Below are 16,225 nucleotides of genomic sequence, written 5' to 3' on the forward strand. Positions count from 1 at the left end.
ATTATTATTTAGCAGTACCAACTAAAACTTGTTGTTATATCATATTATTATTCAGCAGTACCAACTAAAACTTGTTGTTATATCATATTATTATTCAGCAGTACCAACTAAAACTTGTTGTTATATCATATTATTATTCAGCAGTACCAACTAAAACTTGTTTAAATTCTAGAAAACCTAGAGTTACATTTCTGCTTGTTGTTGTTTCTCACTGTAATGCAGTTTACAGTCAGGCATTGATTTAAACCTCTGCTCCCTGTGTTCTTCACCACACCCAGCGTGGCTGGAATGAGTAAAAGTGGGTGTGTATCAGTTTTATCCCCACCCTGACCCCAGGCGGCGCAGATCTGCACACAGCAGAAACCTCAAAGGACCAGACCAGTGCCGATATGTGGGATACTCGGCTGTTCAGCACTTATAGGGTTATTTATTATTTAATACTTCAGTCTGATAATCAGATTCATCCTTTTTATTGCCAGAATGTGCTACAACACATTATAGCCAAGGGGTATTAAAGAAGTTGCAATACTTTTAGCTGAAGCAAATCACAGATAATTTAAATGAACTTTTGGGGATGTTTTACAGTGAATAATACAGACTGTTGTAAGATTTATTTTATGTTTAATAAATAAACTGATAAGGCAAATAATGCACTGTTCTTTGAGTCTATACAATGAAAAACGCATCTTAAAGGGACTTTAAACACTAAGGGCTAGATTATGAGTGGAGCAGGAATTATCGCTCATGCTTGTGAGCTAACTCCACTAGAAGTATGTTTTCTGCTCGCTTTGGACACCGCTCTTATTACAAGTTAAAAATAAAAAATGTTTGCACTCATGCTTGTCTGACGTGCGTAAATAAATTTGAATATTGCGCATTTCTTAATTTAGATCTTAACCAGGTCGGGTAAGCGCACATAAGGAAGTGTTATTGCAATATTAGTACGAATTAATATAAATAATTAAAAGCAATAAACATACTGCAATAATAATATTCTAAATAATCCTTAGACTATATCTATATATTTTACAGTATGCTTATTAATTTTTAATTATTTTTATTAATGTTAATTAATATTTTATATGTAATATTTCATATACATATTTACAATGTTTATATATGTATCTCTGTGTTAAAGCACTTTGTTGCCTTTTTCCCCCTAACACCTGAGATCTCGTATCTTTGAGCCCTTATAACGTCTTTTTCAATAATTTTTATAAGAATCTTATGAGTGTAACTGTACTTTTGAATGTATTTTTGATGTTTTTTTATTTGAGTGTAACAGTTAACCAGAGCTCTGAGGTTGCGATAACCCGATGAGCGTTAATTTTAATTGTGCTCAAGCGAATGACTTTACTTTGAACTTGTGATACACGTTCTACTTCCAATGTGCGCAAACACTCGTAATAAACCCCTTTTTCTTCCTAATGGGAAAGAGTCCACAGCCGCATTCATTGCTTTTGGGAAATAAGAACCTGGCCACCAGGAGGAGGTAAAGACACCCCAACCAAAGGCTCAAATTGTTTTGTCTCTTATGGAGGGTTCTACTCTTCGCAATGGGACAGGAGTTTAATTAACCCTTTTAGCTTCTAGGGCCTAGGTAAATGTTAGAGTCCGGAGATGCAGGGGGAGCTTCCCTTTGCGACGCTATCCCGACTCATATTAACAGCTCCATAAGCAATCAGCGTTGACGAGTTTCGCTGCCGGCTTTTTACACTCAAGTCCATGTCAGGAGCGAAGCTACTAACCTGTCACACTTGAAGGGCCATGTTCCTGTTCCACGGCGTAGATTCTGGTAAGATCGTTTAATTTTTTATTATATAATGTTAGCACAGAAGACAGGGTCACAGTGTGGCGCCTTTTATCTTTATAGAACCAAGGGATAATATCTCCTTAAGGGGATTATTTAACAGGGGGGAATAATAATCTTATATGTTTATTTGATTTTATGCTGCTTTATGTGTGAGATGTTAGGCTCATAGGCTGTTATGGAATATACAGTTTCACTTTCACTTTGAGAGCCATGCAGCTTACAAGCTTGGCGCTTTTTTTTTTCCTCATAGCAGGGACAGTCCTACATTGTGCACTATGTGATTCATTCCCTCTTCCATGACCGGACTATCAGAGAGGAGTCCTAAATCTCTGTACTGTCTGGGTCATAGGAAGTTGTGAGTGCCACAGCCACAGTGCTGTTTTTTTAATAAAATAAGATGTTTTATTTGTCTAGTTCTCTGGTTATTGCACTAGCGATGGAGGATTCTGTTACTTTAGAGGCCACTCCCTCTATTCCTAAAGAGTAATTCCTGTTTATATGGTGAGGAGGCCCTAGTTCCCCTTCTCAATTATGTTCCATATGCCTTGATAATGTGATAATTATGTTCCATATGCCTTGATAATGTGATAATTATGTTGCATATGCCTTGATAATGTGATATCAAACATGTTTGATACCACGGAGCCGTCCACCTCTGAGGAGTTGTTGTCCAGTGAGGTGCGTACCCTACATTGTTATCTCTATACACATGCAGTTTTCCCGTAGCATTGCGGATCCTCCATCTGGAGGGGGCCTTTTCTCTTGTTAAGTGTATCCAGTCCACGGATCATCCATTACTTGTGGGATATTCTCCTTCCCAACAGGAAGTTGCAAGAGGATCACCCACAGCAGAGCTGCTATATAGCTCCTCCCCTCACTGCCATATCCAGTCATTCTCTTGCAACTCTCAACAAAGATGGACGTAGTAAGAGGAGAGTGGTGTATTATAGTTAGTTTTTTAACTTCAATCAAAAGTTTTTTTTTTTTTTTTTTTTTTTTGTTTTTTTTTTATTAAGGTTCATGCACAAGATTACAAACAATAAAGGCTTAGCAATGCATATATACATCCCCACATAGTAGACCAAACATCAACTGTTTCCAAATAAAGGAAATATACAAATTTCATGTGCACACGAGTCACAGCTGGTGAACACAATATAAATATACACTAATATGTAGTGGAATGCAGGAGATTGCAGGGAGTTAAACGAAAATATGATACAAGCTCAGGTAACCTTGGTTTTTCTCAATTTTTTAACAAAATACAAATCTTATTATTTACCCCTAATGTGTAGTGTATAAAAATGAAACAAATAAGACTCCCCGTACAAGATAAAAAAATAAAAAATAGTGGTCTCTTTTGGACCTCTAGTAATACTATATATTAGCGAGGGGAAATTACAGGGGATATATAACAGGTAGAAAACATATAGAGCCACTCTTGGGCCTGTAGTAATATGTGCTTACATTAGGAATAGTGCTATCACAAGCGACATTAACAAGATAATGGCTATTAAACAAAACATAATTTGTAATACACTCCACCTTAGTTATCATCTATAGAAAACTGAAGTTAGGAGAGCAAATATAAAAATAGAAGCTCGTTAGGAATCAGCATAGAAGTTCTATTAGGTCTTGTACTATATCCTATTTTCAGACATACCTTTGTACATACAAATGTGACTATACAATCCAGGGCTGGATAGAGGCTCCCTTGTTTCTGAATACGTATTCTCTATATAAGACAGTTAGAGATCATAAAGTAGCCTCTCTATATTTACAAATGTAGTACAAGTTGGAATGATGATATATTACACCATATGATATTTTATTATAGCAAGAAGCCTCTATACCCCTATGGGTAATCAGTTGTAACCCCTGTTATAGTGTACTTACTGATGCATAGCTTTAAATAAAATGAACTTGGCAATATAAATCACAAACAAAAAGAAAAACACAGAGTAGTAGTGCATAAGCAACAGAGTCAGCCAGCTAAACATCTGTCCTTTCCTGTATCTATAGTGAACACCACTATGTGCAGATGCCTCTATGGGTATAAACTGGACTTGTGTACTAAAGATAGGTGAAGACCTCTTGCTGTTATGTTTGTTCAGGAGTGTTTGACCCAGGTATCATTAATTATGGGATTAATCCACAGTAAGTAGTGTAATATGTTAATAACAGCAACTAACAAGCCTAGGCACCTAAAGCCTTCTACCAATGTGGGGGGTGATTAGAGGGTCGCATTACTATATATAATCTAAGAAAATGGAGTTGTTAAAGTAAGGGTAAAACAGGTCTAATGGGACAGAAAGGAACATCAAATACTTTCAATTTAAACTAGATATTATCCAATAAGTGCGTCAATAGCTGCATTAATAACGACACTGAAGTTTGGAAAAGCAGAAAGATGAGTAGAACTAAGCATTGGTCTTAGCTGCGTTGCTGTAATATAAAAATTAACATCATTATCATGCTGACCACTCACATATATCTCTGAATAAAATATTAAATCTCTTTACTGAAATTAAAGTTTGCAACTATAGGAATCTAAAAGGTAATGTCAGACAGCGAGGTCATCATTAATTATTCAACTATTGTGAGCATATCTGAAAAGGACACAGCACCAGGTACTTGTAGCAGTCTCTCTACCATTCCCTGGAATTGCCCTGGAGTCTATCCAATTCCAGATTTCATAGTTATCAGTAAATAAGGGGTCTTAAACTGCCCTACCAAAGGCAGAGTTAGTCCAGAGTACTCTCTAGGAGCCTCCAAAATTATCTGAAGCTCCGCTGCACCAAGAAGTAGAGATCGATCTCCATATAACATAGACTCTTTCATCAACTGATCAAACATAGGGCGGCCGGCCGGCCCGCCCTGGGAACACGAAAAGAGCAGGTCTGCCGTGGTTCTGCACGAATAATTGTCCCTCAAGGAGTGCTCCATGTCTCTCTTCTCAGTCGGTCTCTGCGTACGGATCTGTCTCCGCTTCACCGCCCAGATCACCGGGAGCTCCAGGGAGCACCTCGGCACCGTATCAAAGAGGGGGTAGGTAAAAGGAGGGTCCAGATGACAGCACCGGATCATCTGCTTCTCTGGGGATCTCTCCTTCACAGCTTGACTAGAGGGTGCCTTGTCCAACGGTTGCCATATGTCTTCTATAGTATTGCGCAGTTTGTTTTCAAACTCTCCCAGCAAGGCCAGAATAGCGTGGCAGATCGATTCCATACTTAGGTGATCGTGCTCTAACTAAGACGATAATTAGGTAGATAGCCTCTCCATATAATAAGCCAATCTTATTCTCCACAGATTATGCTTATTCTTACAGCAAAGGGTTAGTAGTTATACTTCAGCGCAAATGGCTGGATTGCCTGTTTCGTCAGGATAATGGGGGGGATGGATGAAGTCCCAGGCCGCTACCAGGCCTCCGCTGTGCTCCTCATCCTTGCAGGGCTGCTTTATCGAGATCAAGTACAAAAAGTTACTCCAATCGACTCTACTAGTATTAATTCTTGTTATGTCACAGATAATAGACTTGGAGTCAGGATATAAGAGTGTTAACCAGCGGTTTTAACAACTCCTCAGTGTAGCCGATATTAGAAAGCAGCCATCTTAGTCGCTGGTCGGACACGCCCCCCCCAAAAGTTTGTTATTTTTAAATGGTACCGGAGTGTACTGTTTCATCTCAGGCAGCATTAGAAGAAGAATCTGCCTGTGATTTCTATGATCTTAGCAGAAGTAACTAAGATCCACTGCCGTTCTCACATATTCTGAGGAGTGAGGTAACTTCAGAGGGGGAATGGCGTGCAGGTTTTCCTGCAATAAGGTATGTGCAGTTAATATATTTCTAGGGATGGAATTTGCTAGAAAAATGCTGCTGATACCGGATTAATGTAAGTTAAGCCTTAAATGCAGTGATAGCGACTGGTATCAGGCTTATTAATAGAGATACATACTCTTATAAAAGTGTAATATAAAACATTTGCTGGCGTGTTAATCGTTTTTATATATGTTTGGTGACAAAACTTATTGGGACCTAGTTTTTTTCCACATGGCTGGCTTGATTTTTGCCTAGAAACAGTTTCCTGAAGCTTTCCACTGTTGCAATATGAGTGGGAAGGGCCTATTTTAGTGCTTTTCTGTGCAGCTAAAAATACTGACAGAGACATTCAGCTTCCCTCTGCATGATACAGGACATCTCTGAAGGGCTCAAAAGGCTTCAAAGTCGTGTTTGAGGAGGGTAACAATCACAATAGACTGTGGCAGTTGTTGTGACTGTGTTTAAAAAACGTTTTTGTCATTTATTATTCTGTTTTTGTTATTAAGGGGTTAATCATCCATTTGTAAGTGGGTGCAATGCTCTGCTGACTTGTTACATACACTGTAAAAATTTTGTTAGTGTAACTGCCTTTTTTCACTGTTATTTCAAATTTTGTCAAAATTTGTTTCTCTTAAAGGCACAGTAACGTTTTTTATATTGCTTGTTAACTTGCTTTAAAGTGTTTTCCAAGCTTGCTAGTCTCATTGCTAGTCTGTACAAACATGTCTGAAACAGAGGATACTTGTTCATTATGTTTAAAAGCCATGGTGGAGCCCCATAGGAGAATGTGTACTAAATGTATTGATTTCACCTTAAACAGTAAAGATCAGTCTTTATCTATAAAAGAATTGTCACCAGAGGGGTCTGTCGAGGGGGAAGTTATGCCGACTAACTCTCCCCACGTGTCGGACCCTTCGCCTCCCGCTCAAGGGACGCACGCTAATATGGCGCCAAGTACATCAGGGACGCCCATAGCGATTACTTTGCAGGACATGGCTGCAATCATGAATAATACCCTGTCAGAGGTATTATCCAGATTGCCTGAATTGAGAGGCAAGCGCGATAGCTCTGGGGTTAGACGAGATACAGAGCGCGTAGATGCTGTAAGAGCCATGTCTGATACTGCGTCACAATATGCAGAACCTGAGGACGGAGAGCTTCAGTCTGTGGGTGACGTCTCTGAATCGGGGAGACCTGATTCAGAGATTTCTAATTTTAAATTTAAGCTTGAGAACCTCCATGTATTGCTTGGGGAGGTATTAGCTGCTCTGAATGACTGTGACACAATTGCAGTGCCAGAGAAATTGTGTAGGCTGGATAAATACTATGCAGTGCCGGTGAGTACTGATGTTTTTCCAATACCTAAAAGGCTTACAGAAATTATTAGTAAGGAGTGGGATAGGCCCGGTGTGCCCTTTTCCCCACCTCCTATATTTAGAAAAATGTTTCCAATAGATGCCAATACACGGGACTTATGGCAGACTGTCCCTAAGGTGGAGGGAGCAGTTTCTACTTTAGCAAAGCGTACCACTATCCCGGTTGAGGACAGTTGTGCTTTTTCAGATCCAATGGATAAAAAATTAGAGGGTTACCTTAAGAAAATGTTTATTCAACAAGGTTTTATTTTACAGCCCCTTGCATGCATTGCGCCTGTCACTGCTGCGGCGGCATTCTGGTTTGAGGCCCTGGAAGAGGCCATCCATACAGCTCCATTGACTGAAATTGTTGACAAGCTTAGAACTCTTAAGCTAGCTAACTCATTTGTTTCTGATGCCATTGTTCATTTAACTAAACTAACGGCTAAGAATTCCGGATTCGCCATCCTGGTCAGCTGATGTGACTTCAAAGTCTAAATTACTCAACATTCCTTTCAAGGGGCAGACCTTATTCGGGCCTGGTTTGAAAGAAATTATTGCTGACATTACTGGAGGTAAGGGTCATACCCTTCCTCAGGACAGGGCCAAATCAAAGGCCAAACAGTCTAATTTTCGTGCCTTTCGAAATTTCAAGGCAGGTGCAGCATCAACTTCCTCTGCTTCAAAACAAGAGGGAACTTTTGCTCAATCCAAGCAGGCCTGGAAACCTAACCAGTCCTGGAACAAGGGCAAGCAGGCCAGAAAGCCTGCTGCTGCCTCTAAGACAGCATGAAGGAGCGGCCCCTTATCCGACAACGGATCTAGTAGGGGGCAGACTCTCTCTCTTCGCCCAGGCGTGGGCAAGAGATGTTCAGGATCCCTGGGCGTTGGAGATCATATCTCAGGGATATCTTCTGGACTTCAAAGCTTCTCCTCCACAAGGGAGATTTCACCTTTCAAGATTATCTGCAAACCAGATAAAGAAAGAGGCATTCCTAAGCTGCGTACAAGATCTCCTTGTAATGGGAGTGATCCATCCAGTTCCGCGGACGGAACAAGGACAGGGATTCTATTCAAATCTGTTTGTGGTTCCCAAAAAAGAGGGAACCTTCAGACCAATTTTGGATTTAAAGATCCTAAACAAATTCCTCAGAGTTCCGTCATTCAAGATGGAAACTATTCGAACCATTTTACCCATGATCCAAAAGGGTCAGTACATGACCACAGTGGACTTAAAGGATGCCTACCTTCACATTCCGATTCACAAGAATCATCATCAGTTCCTGAGGTTTGCCTTTCTAGACAGGCATTACCAATTTGTAGCTCTTCCATTCGGGTTGGCTACAGCCCCAAGAATTTTTACAAAGGTTCTGGGCTCACTTCTGGCGGTCCTAAGACCGCGAGGCATAGCGGTGGCTCCTTACCTGGACGATATCCTGATACAGGCGTCAAGCTTTCAAATTGCCAAATCTCATACAGAGATAGTTCTGGCATTCCTGAGGTCGCATGGGTGGAAAGTGAACGAAGAAAAGAGTTCTCTATCTCCTCTCACGAGGGTTCCTTCCTAGGGACTCTAATAGATTCTGTAGAAATGAAAATTTACCTGACGGAGTCCAGGTTATCAAAACTTCTAAATGCTTGCCGTGTTCTTCTCTCCATTCTGCGCCCCACGGTGGCTCAGTGCATGGAAGTAATCGGCTTAATGGTAGCGGCGATGGACATAGTGCCATTCGCGCGCCTGCATCTCAGACCGCTGCAATTATGCATGCTCAGTCAGTGGAATGGGGATTACACAGATTTGTCCCCTCTACTAAATCTGGATCAGGAAACCAGAGATTCTCTTCTCTGGTGGTTATCTCGGGCCCATCTGTCCAAGGGTATGACCTTTCACAGACCAGATTGGACAATTGTAACAACAGATGCCAGCCTTCTAGGTTGGGGTGCAGTCTGGAACTCCCTGAAGGCTCAGGGTTCATGGACTCAGGAGGAGAAACTCCTCCCAATAAATATTCTGGAGTTAAGAGCAATATTCAATGCTCTTCTGGCTTGGCCTCCGCTAGCAACACTGAGGTTCATCAGATTTCAGTCAGACAACATCACGACTGTGGCTTACATCAACCATCAAGGGGGAACCAGGAGTTTCCTAGCGATGTCAGAAGTCTCCAAGATAATTCGCTGGGCAGAGACTCACTCTTGCCACCTGTCAGCGATCCATATCCCAGGTGTAGAGAACTGGGAGGCGGATTTTCTAAGTCGTCAGACTTTTCATCCGGGGGAATGGGAAGGAACTCCATCCGGAGGTGTTTGCTCAATTGGTTCTTCGTTGGGGCAAACCAGAATTGGATCTCATGGCGTCTCGCCAGAACGCCAAGCTTCCTTGTTACGGATCCAGGTCCAGGGACCTAGAAGCGGCACTGATAGATGCTCTAGCAGCGCCTTGGTTCTTCAACCTGGCTTATGTGTTTCCACCGTTTCCTCTGCTCCCTCGTCTGATTGCCAAAATCAAACAGGAAAGAGCATCGGTGATATTGATAGGTATGCAGACCTAGTGGACATGTCATCCTTTCCACCATGGACTCTGCCTCTGAGACAAGACCTTCTAATACAAGGTCCTTTCAATCATCCGAATCTACTTTCTCTGAGACTGACTGCATGGAGATTGAACGCTTGATCCTATCAAAGCGTGGCTTCTCCGAGTCAGTAATTGATACCTTAATACAGGCACGAAAGCCTGTCACCAGGAAAATTTACCACAAGATATAGAGTAAATATCTTCATTGGTGTGAATCCAAGAATTACTCATGGAGTAGGGTTAGGATTCCTAGGATATTGTCCTTCCTCCAAGAGGGTTTGAACAAAGGATTATCAGCTAGTTCTTTAAAGGGACAGATTTCTGCTCTGTCTATTCTTTTACACAGGCGTCTGGCAGAAGTTCCAGACGTTCAGGCATTTTGTCAGGCTTTAGTTAGAATTAAGCCTGTGTTTAAACCTGTTGCTCCTCCATGGAGCTTAAACTTGGTTCTTAAAGTTCTTCAAGGGGTTCCGTTTGAACCCCTTCATTCTATTGATATCAAACTTCTTTCATGGAAAGTTCTTTTTCTGATGGCTATTTCCTCGGCTCGAAGAGTCTCGGAGTTATCTGCCTTACATTGTGATTCTCCTTATCTGATCTTTCATTCAGATAAAGTTGTTCTGCGTACAAAACCTGGGTTTTTACCTAAGGTGGTTTCTAACAAGAATATCAAGAGATTGTTGTTCCATCATTATGTCCTAATCCTTCTTCAAAGAAGGAACGTCTTTTGCATAATCTTGACGTAGTCCGTGCCTTGAAGTTTTACTTACAGGCTACTAAAGATTTTCGCCAAACATCTAACCTGTTTGTTGTTTACTCTGGACAGAGGAGAGGTCAGAAGGCCTCGGCAACCTCTCTTTCTTTTTGGCTTCGGAGTATAATCCGTTTAGCCTATGAGACTGCTGGACAGCAGCCTCCTGAAAGGATTACAGCTCATTCTACTAGAGCTGTGGCTTCCACCTGGGCCTTTAAAAATGAGGCCTCTGTTGAACAGATTTGCAAGGCTGCAACTTGGTCTTCCCTTCATACTTTTTCCAAATTTTCCAAATTTGATACTTTTGCTTCTTCGGAGGCTGTTTTTGGGAGAAAGGTTCTACAGGCAGTGGTTCCTTCCGTTTAAGTTCCTGCCTTGTCCCTCCCATCATTCGTGTACTTTAGCTTTGGTATTGGTATCCCACAAGTAATGGATGATCCGTGGACTGGATACACTTAACAAGAGAAAACATAATTTATGCTTACCTGATAAATTTATTTCTCTTGTAGTGTATCCAGTCCACGGCCCGCCCTGTCCTTTTCAGGCAGGTCTAAATTTTAATTAAACTACAGTCACCACTGCACCCTATGGTTTCTGCTTTTCTCGGCTTGTTTCGGTCGAATGACTGGATATGGCAGTGATATAGCAGCTCTGCTGTGGGTGATCCTCTTGCAACTTCCTGTTGGGAAGGAGAATATCCCACAAGTAATGGATGATCCGTGGACTGGATACACTACAAGAGAAATAAATTTATCAGGTAAGCATAAACTATGTTTTTTCTCCAGACGTTACTGCGCAGTTCAGACGACGGCGTCTGCAGCCTTAATGCTTTACCTCACCCTGCTAAGTGCAAGCGAAAGGTTACATATTGCACTCCTTCCAAGAGTACATTAAATACATTTTGGATTTAACTGATAGGGTTATCCGAGGATGAAGTTCTTCTGAGACTTCAGAGTATGAATTTTCTGGGTCAGGGTCTGCTGCCTCTCAACCTCCAGCGTAGGAACCAGACTTTAGTTTTAGGAATTTGTGCTTTTTCTAAAGGAAGTTTTTGGCAAATTCAGGGGTTCCAGAGGTCATATTGCCTGATGAACCTTTATTTCCTAAATTGAATAGAGTTTGAGAACAGGGTGGTGCCTTCCCTGTTCCTGTTGTCCCGGGTACTCCACCTTGGACTGTACAGTTCCCTGCGGGTGCGACTGTCCCTGAGTGTTGTGCCTTCCGTTACAGAATTGCGCCCCTATCGTGTTACTCAGACATGTTTTTTTAGTTATTGAACGACCCTATCCTTATCGGATACGGGAATACTCAGTCTGCTTTTCGAATGGCGCACCTCATTAGACATGTGGGGGTGATGTAATCTCCTGGTTGTCCATGTATTGAGATCTTTACCAGTTGTGTTTTTTTTTGGAAGATCAGGGCGCCGTTTGGCTGGTCCTGCGGTAGGCCTGTTTCTTTTGGGTTGACCTATGGGTTGCCTTGTATTTTATTTTCATCCGAAAGGATGTCCTGTCTGTTTTCCTTCCCCTCTGAGGGAGGATTTATGCAGCTTGACGGTTAGGACCCAGATTGCAGGCTGGTCCTGTTTGGGTTCAGTTCTGTCTGGTAGCTGTTCGGACTTGTGGTGCTGCTCTGCTTGGCTGGTCCAGTAGAGGTGCCGAGTGCTCGTGTTATCCTCTGTGTTCAACTAAGCATTTTAGAGGACCGGTGGGTCCGTGAGGTAGGAAGGATTGTTTCAGTCCTTATAGCCTTCAATTTGGATGACTGGGTCAGTGAAGTTCCGCTACGTCTCTTTCTCTTGTGTCTGGGGTTGTCAGACCCTAGAGCTCCTTCCCATGTAGTGGAGGGTTGGTGGGCTTGTGCCCTCTTGCTGCCGAGTTTGGCGGTTTGGCCTTTTTTCTTTTGCGGCCCTGGGAATTGTCCTTCTGGACTTAGTTCTCAGCAGCTAGTAGTTTATTGGGTAGTTCAGCGGCCTTGCAGGGGTATCCCCTTGCTTGTTGTCCTGCAGCTGTTTGAGCGTTTATGGGCTCTAGTGTCGTACGACTTTTAACTCCTTAGCTCCTTTGGAGCATTGGACTTTGGCAAGGGGTGGTCTCTTCCTCTCAAATCTGTTTTCTCCCTGGTGCTTCCGGTTGCTGAGGCTTCGCTCAGTGTTTTCTCTTGTGGAGTTGTTGCTGGACTTTTTGGCTCTAGGGCCGGTTCGGAGTTCCCCAGTTCCTGGGAACTTGGGCTATGTCCTTTTACTTGGACTAATTGACCTGGTCACTGTTGGCCAGGTTGTCTGTGTGCTGATGCTCATTGGGCGGGACTTACGCTTTTATGGTCAGCTTGCTGTGGTAACCTTATGGATTCACTGCTCTGCAGGCGAATGGGTTTACAGTGTCTCTGCTGCAGCTATTGCACATGGATGTGTGTTAGGAAGCTAATTTCCATTGGGGGATTCCTTCCAAGTTCATCTGCGTTGGAGATTGATCTCTCCTTTAGCCTGTGGCTTTGTGTCTTGTGAGCACGTGCTCTGCCTTTTTGGCCCCATCCCTTTTCTTAGGGTGGGGGACTTATTCTCCTTCTTATGGAGAGGTGGTCTTTTTTCTAGGGATTCTCTTGGATTCAGGAGGTTGGAACTGAGAGTTAACCTTTAAGAGAGTGGTGTTTTTCTTTGGGTTTGTTACGTTCCATCTGGAGTCTTGCTGGTTCTGTGTCGAAACTATGGTGGGCCTTTTGTTAGATTTATTTGGGTCTACGGCCTTGTCGTCTGTTTCTAAGGAGTCGGGTTGACACCCATACTCTGTTGGGATGGCTGTGGCCATTCTTCCACTCGTTTTTGAGCTGGTGTTGGGGTTGTTCTGTTCCCCTGTTTCAGACCTGCCGATGTTTGGGCTGGCCCGGCTGGGAGTAGGTTCTGAGATAAGCTATCATCTTCAGGATCTAGGTGGGCATAGTAGCTAGCTCCCTGGGCTTGAAACAGAAGGTTCAGAGTTACCATACACCTTCTGGTTCTGGGTGTAACCTCTCTCTCTTGGGGGTGCAGTGGGTCTCGTTGAGGTTATGTGCTTCCCCTTTTGGAGCCATGTGTGTAGGTCTGGCGGCTTCAATTGTCTAGAGTGTGCTCTCTGTCTGAGAGTTTTCTTTTGCAATCTGTTCTCTTGCTGGCCGCTTTTTAATTCTCAGCAAGTATTCTTCTGTGCCATCCTGATGATGGCTGCGTGTTCTTAACTCAGGGTTTTTCGTCCTGGTCTGTTACACGTTCTTTTTTTGTCTGAATACTTTAGTGTTTAGTCCTGACGATGTGAGGACTCTGTCTTCAGTTGTCTTTCGGTGCTTTGCACTATATTGAGAGAAGGGTTTCTCTGCTTAGTCGACGGTCCTAAACCTCTGGTTTCTGCTTGGTCTGGGCTTAGCCTCCCCTTGTCTGTCTGGATCCATTTGGATCTTTGTGAGCTGGGCTCACTATTAGGGGTTTTTCTTTTATGGATTTTGTGGTGACCTTTCGGTTTCCCCTTGGTTCTTCCTTGCCCTATCCCTTGGGGAGTTTAGGCTGGTGTTTCCCCTCTTTAGTGTGGGGTGAGCGGTGGGGGACCGACTGTTGGGTGACGGTGTCTCCTGGAGGACTGTTGGCTCAGTTGAGTCCGATTTTGCGGTCTCTAGCTAGGCTTCTGGACTATCTGCTGGTCAGTGTCCTTGGGGCCTTTCCTTTTTTCAAGTTTTCACGGCTTCAGACGAAGCAGGGTTTTTGTTGGATAGTGGTTTCATGCTTGGTGCTCTTAAAATGGGCCGCCTATTGTACCCTCCCGTTTTGGAATTCAGTGTCCTCTTTAGCTTGGGTATGGTTTTCCCAAAAGTAATGAATGCGGCTGTGGACTATTTCACATTAGGAAGAAAAACATAAATTGTGCTTACCTGATAATTCAATTTTCTTCCGTGGGAAAGAGTCCACAGACCCCGTCAGTTTTTTTTTATGTGGGTCGTCTTAGTTGTGTTCTTCTGGCACCTTTTCACTCTGATTTTTCGTCTACTGTTCCTCGGCATAACGACTGGGGGATGAGGGAAGTGGGAGGAGTATTTGAGCCTTTGGCTGAGGTGTCTTTGCCTCCTTCTGGTGGCCAGGTTCTTAATTCCCAAAAGTAATGAATGCAGCTGTGGACTCTTTCCCATGGAAGAAAATTAAATTATCAGGTAAGCATAATTTGTTATCGCTCGTGTAAAACAGCGCACCACTCGAAATCTGGCCCAAAATGCTACATAGAATGAGGTATTCAAATATTAGCCTGAGAATTAGTTGTTTATATGTTGAATTAATCAGTATAACGTTTTAGTGTCCTTAAAGCAACTGACTTAAAGGAACAAGAAACCAAACATTTTTCTTTCATGATTCAGATAGAAAATACAGTTCTAAATAACTTTCCAATTTACTTCATTCTCTTTGTTTCCTTTGTGGAAGAAGCAGCAATGCACTACTGGGAGTTAGCTGAAAACCAATGACAAGAGGTATTTATATGCAGCCACCAATCTGCAGCTTCTGAGCCTACCTAGGCAACCATTTCAACAAAGGATGTCAAGATAACAAAATAAATTATAGAAGTAAATTGGAAAATTGTTTAAAATGACAAGTCCTATCTGAATTATAAACCGTGTTAAGTCTGGAGTTTGCATTTCTTCTATAAGATACGACGAGTCCACGGATTCATCCTTTACTTGTGGGATATTATCCTCCTGCTAACAGGAAGTAGCAAAGAGCACCACAGCAGAGCTGTCTATATAGCTCCTCCCTTGACTCCACCCCCCAGTCATTCTCTTTGCCTACCCTAAGTAATAGTTAGGGTAAAGTGAAAGAGGTGATAAAATGTTAGTTTTTATTTTCTTCAAGCAAGAGTTTTTTATTTTAAATGGTACCGGTGAGTACTATTTTCCCTCAGGCAGCAGATGGGTGAAGACTTCTGCCTAGAGGCTGATGATCTTAGCAGTTGTTACTAAGATCCAGTGCAGTTCCCACAGAATGGCTGAGGAGTACTTAAGAAACTTCAGTGTGAGGAACGTTTTTCATGCTATAAGCAGTGAGGTATGTTCAGTCATTTTTTTCTGGAGAGACTGTGTTATTTCAGAATTGGCTGACAGTATCCCCATGCGGGAAAGGGTAAGCAGTAATCCTAAAGTATAAAGAGGGGTATTACTGAACTTGCATATATGGGCTATATAAAAATGGTTGACACTGATGTTTGAATGTTTGTGGGCAAACGTTTACATGTTTGGGAGTGCAGTTAACGTTTTTAAAGGAAGACGTTTTTATGCTTTATTCAAGAGGGTACACATGGCTTTATTTCTGGGTTTATGAACCCACATGGCTAGGTTTTTAGACCGCTCTGGTGCGGTTAAGTTGGGCTGTGAGGCATCGAGTGAGATGGGCGGGGCCTATTTTCGCTCCTCAGTTGCGCAGTTGTTTTTCTCAAGCAAGCTCCAGATCCAGTGCGCCTTTGTGAGCTGTATTGGGCCAAAACGAAGGTTTAACCCGGTTGTACAGACCCCTGAGGGCAGGTAGGCGCCACAGCAGGGGGTGCTTTTTATTGAAATAAACGTTTTGCATTTTTCCGTTTTTTCCTGTAAGGGTTAAGTATTCCTTTCCTTGTGGGGCAAACTTAGCTGCAGAATTGGGATGCTTCTACCATAAAATTGGGACAATTTGATTGTTTTTAAGCAGTTTTGGAAAAATTGTATGCTTTTTTTTTTTTTTTCTCTTAAAGGCGCAGTACCGTTTTTTTAAGATTGTTATTTTTTTCACTAAATAAAGTGTTTTCAAGCCTGTTTGTGGTCATTACTAGCCTGTTTAACATGTCTGACATTGAGGAAAGTCAATGTTCCATCTGTTTAGAAGCCATTGTGGAACCCCCACTTAAAATGTGTCCCTCATGTACTAAAG

General features: G+C 42.4%; 1 protein-coding gene across 1 annotated transcript in view; it reads right to left on the reverse strand.

Annotated features, from left to right (window-relative positions):
- Positions 1–4,160: 4,160 nt before the first annotated feature.
- Positions 4,161–16,225, reverse strand: part of LOC128664916 (inositol 1,4,5-trisphosphate receptor type 2) — a 693,905-nt gene continuing 681,840 nt past the window's right edge. Inside the window, exon 22 of the mRNA XM_053719708.1 lies at positions 4,161–4,258. Within this exon, the coding sequence (XP_053575683.1) occupies positions 4,161–4,258 (98 nt within the window). The remainder of the gene's footprint in view (positions 4,259–16,225) is intronic.

The sequence above is a fragment of the Bombina bombina genome, chromosome 6 (genome assembly GCF_027579735.1).
Source record: "Bombina bombina isolate aBomBom1 chromosome 6, aBomBom1.pri, whole genome shotgun sequence".
In the NCBI taxonomy this organism is placed as follows: domain Eukaryota; kingdom Metazoa; phylum Chordata; class Amphibia; order Anura; family Bombinatoridae; genus Bombina; species Bombina bombina.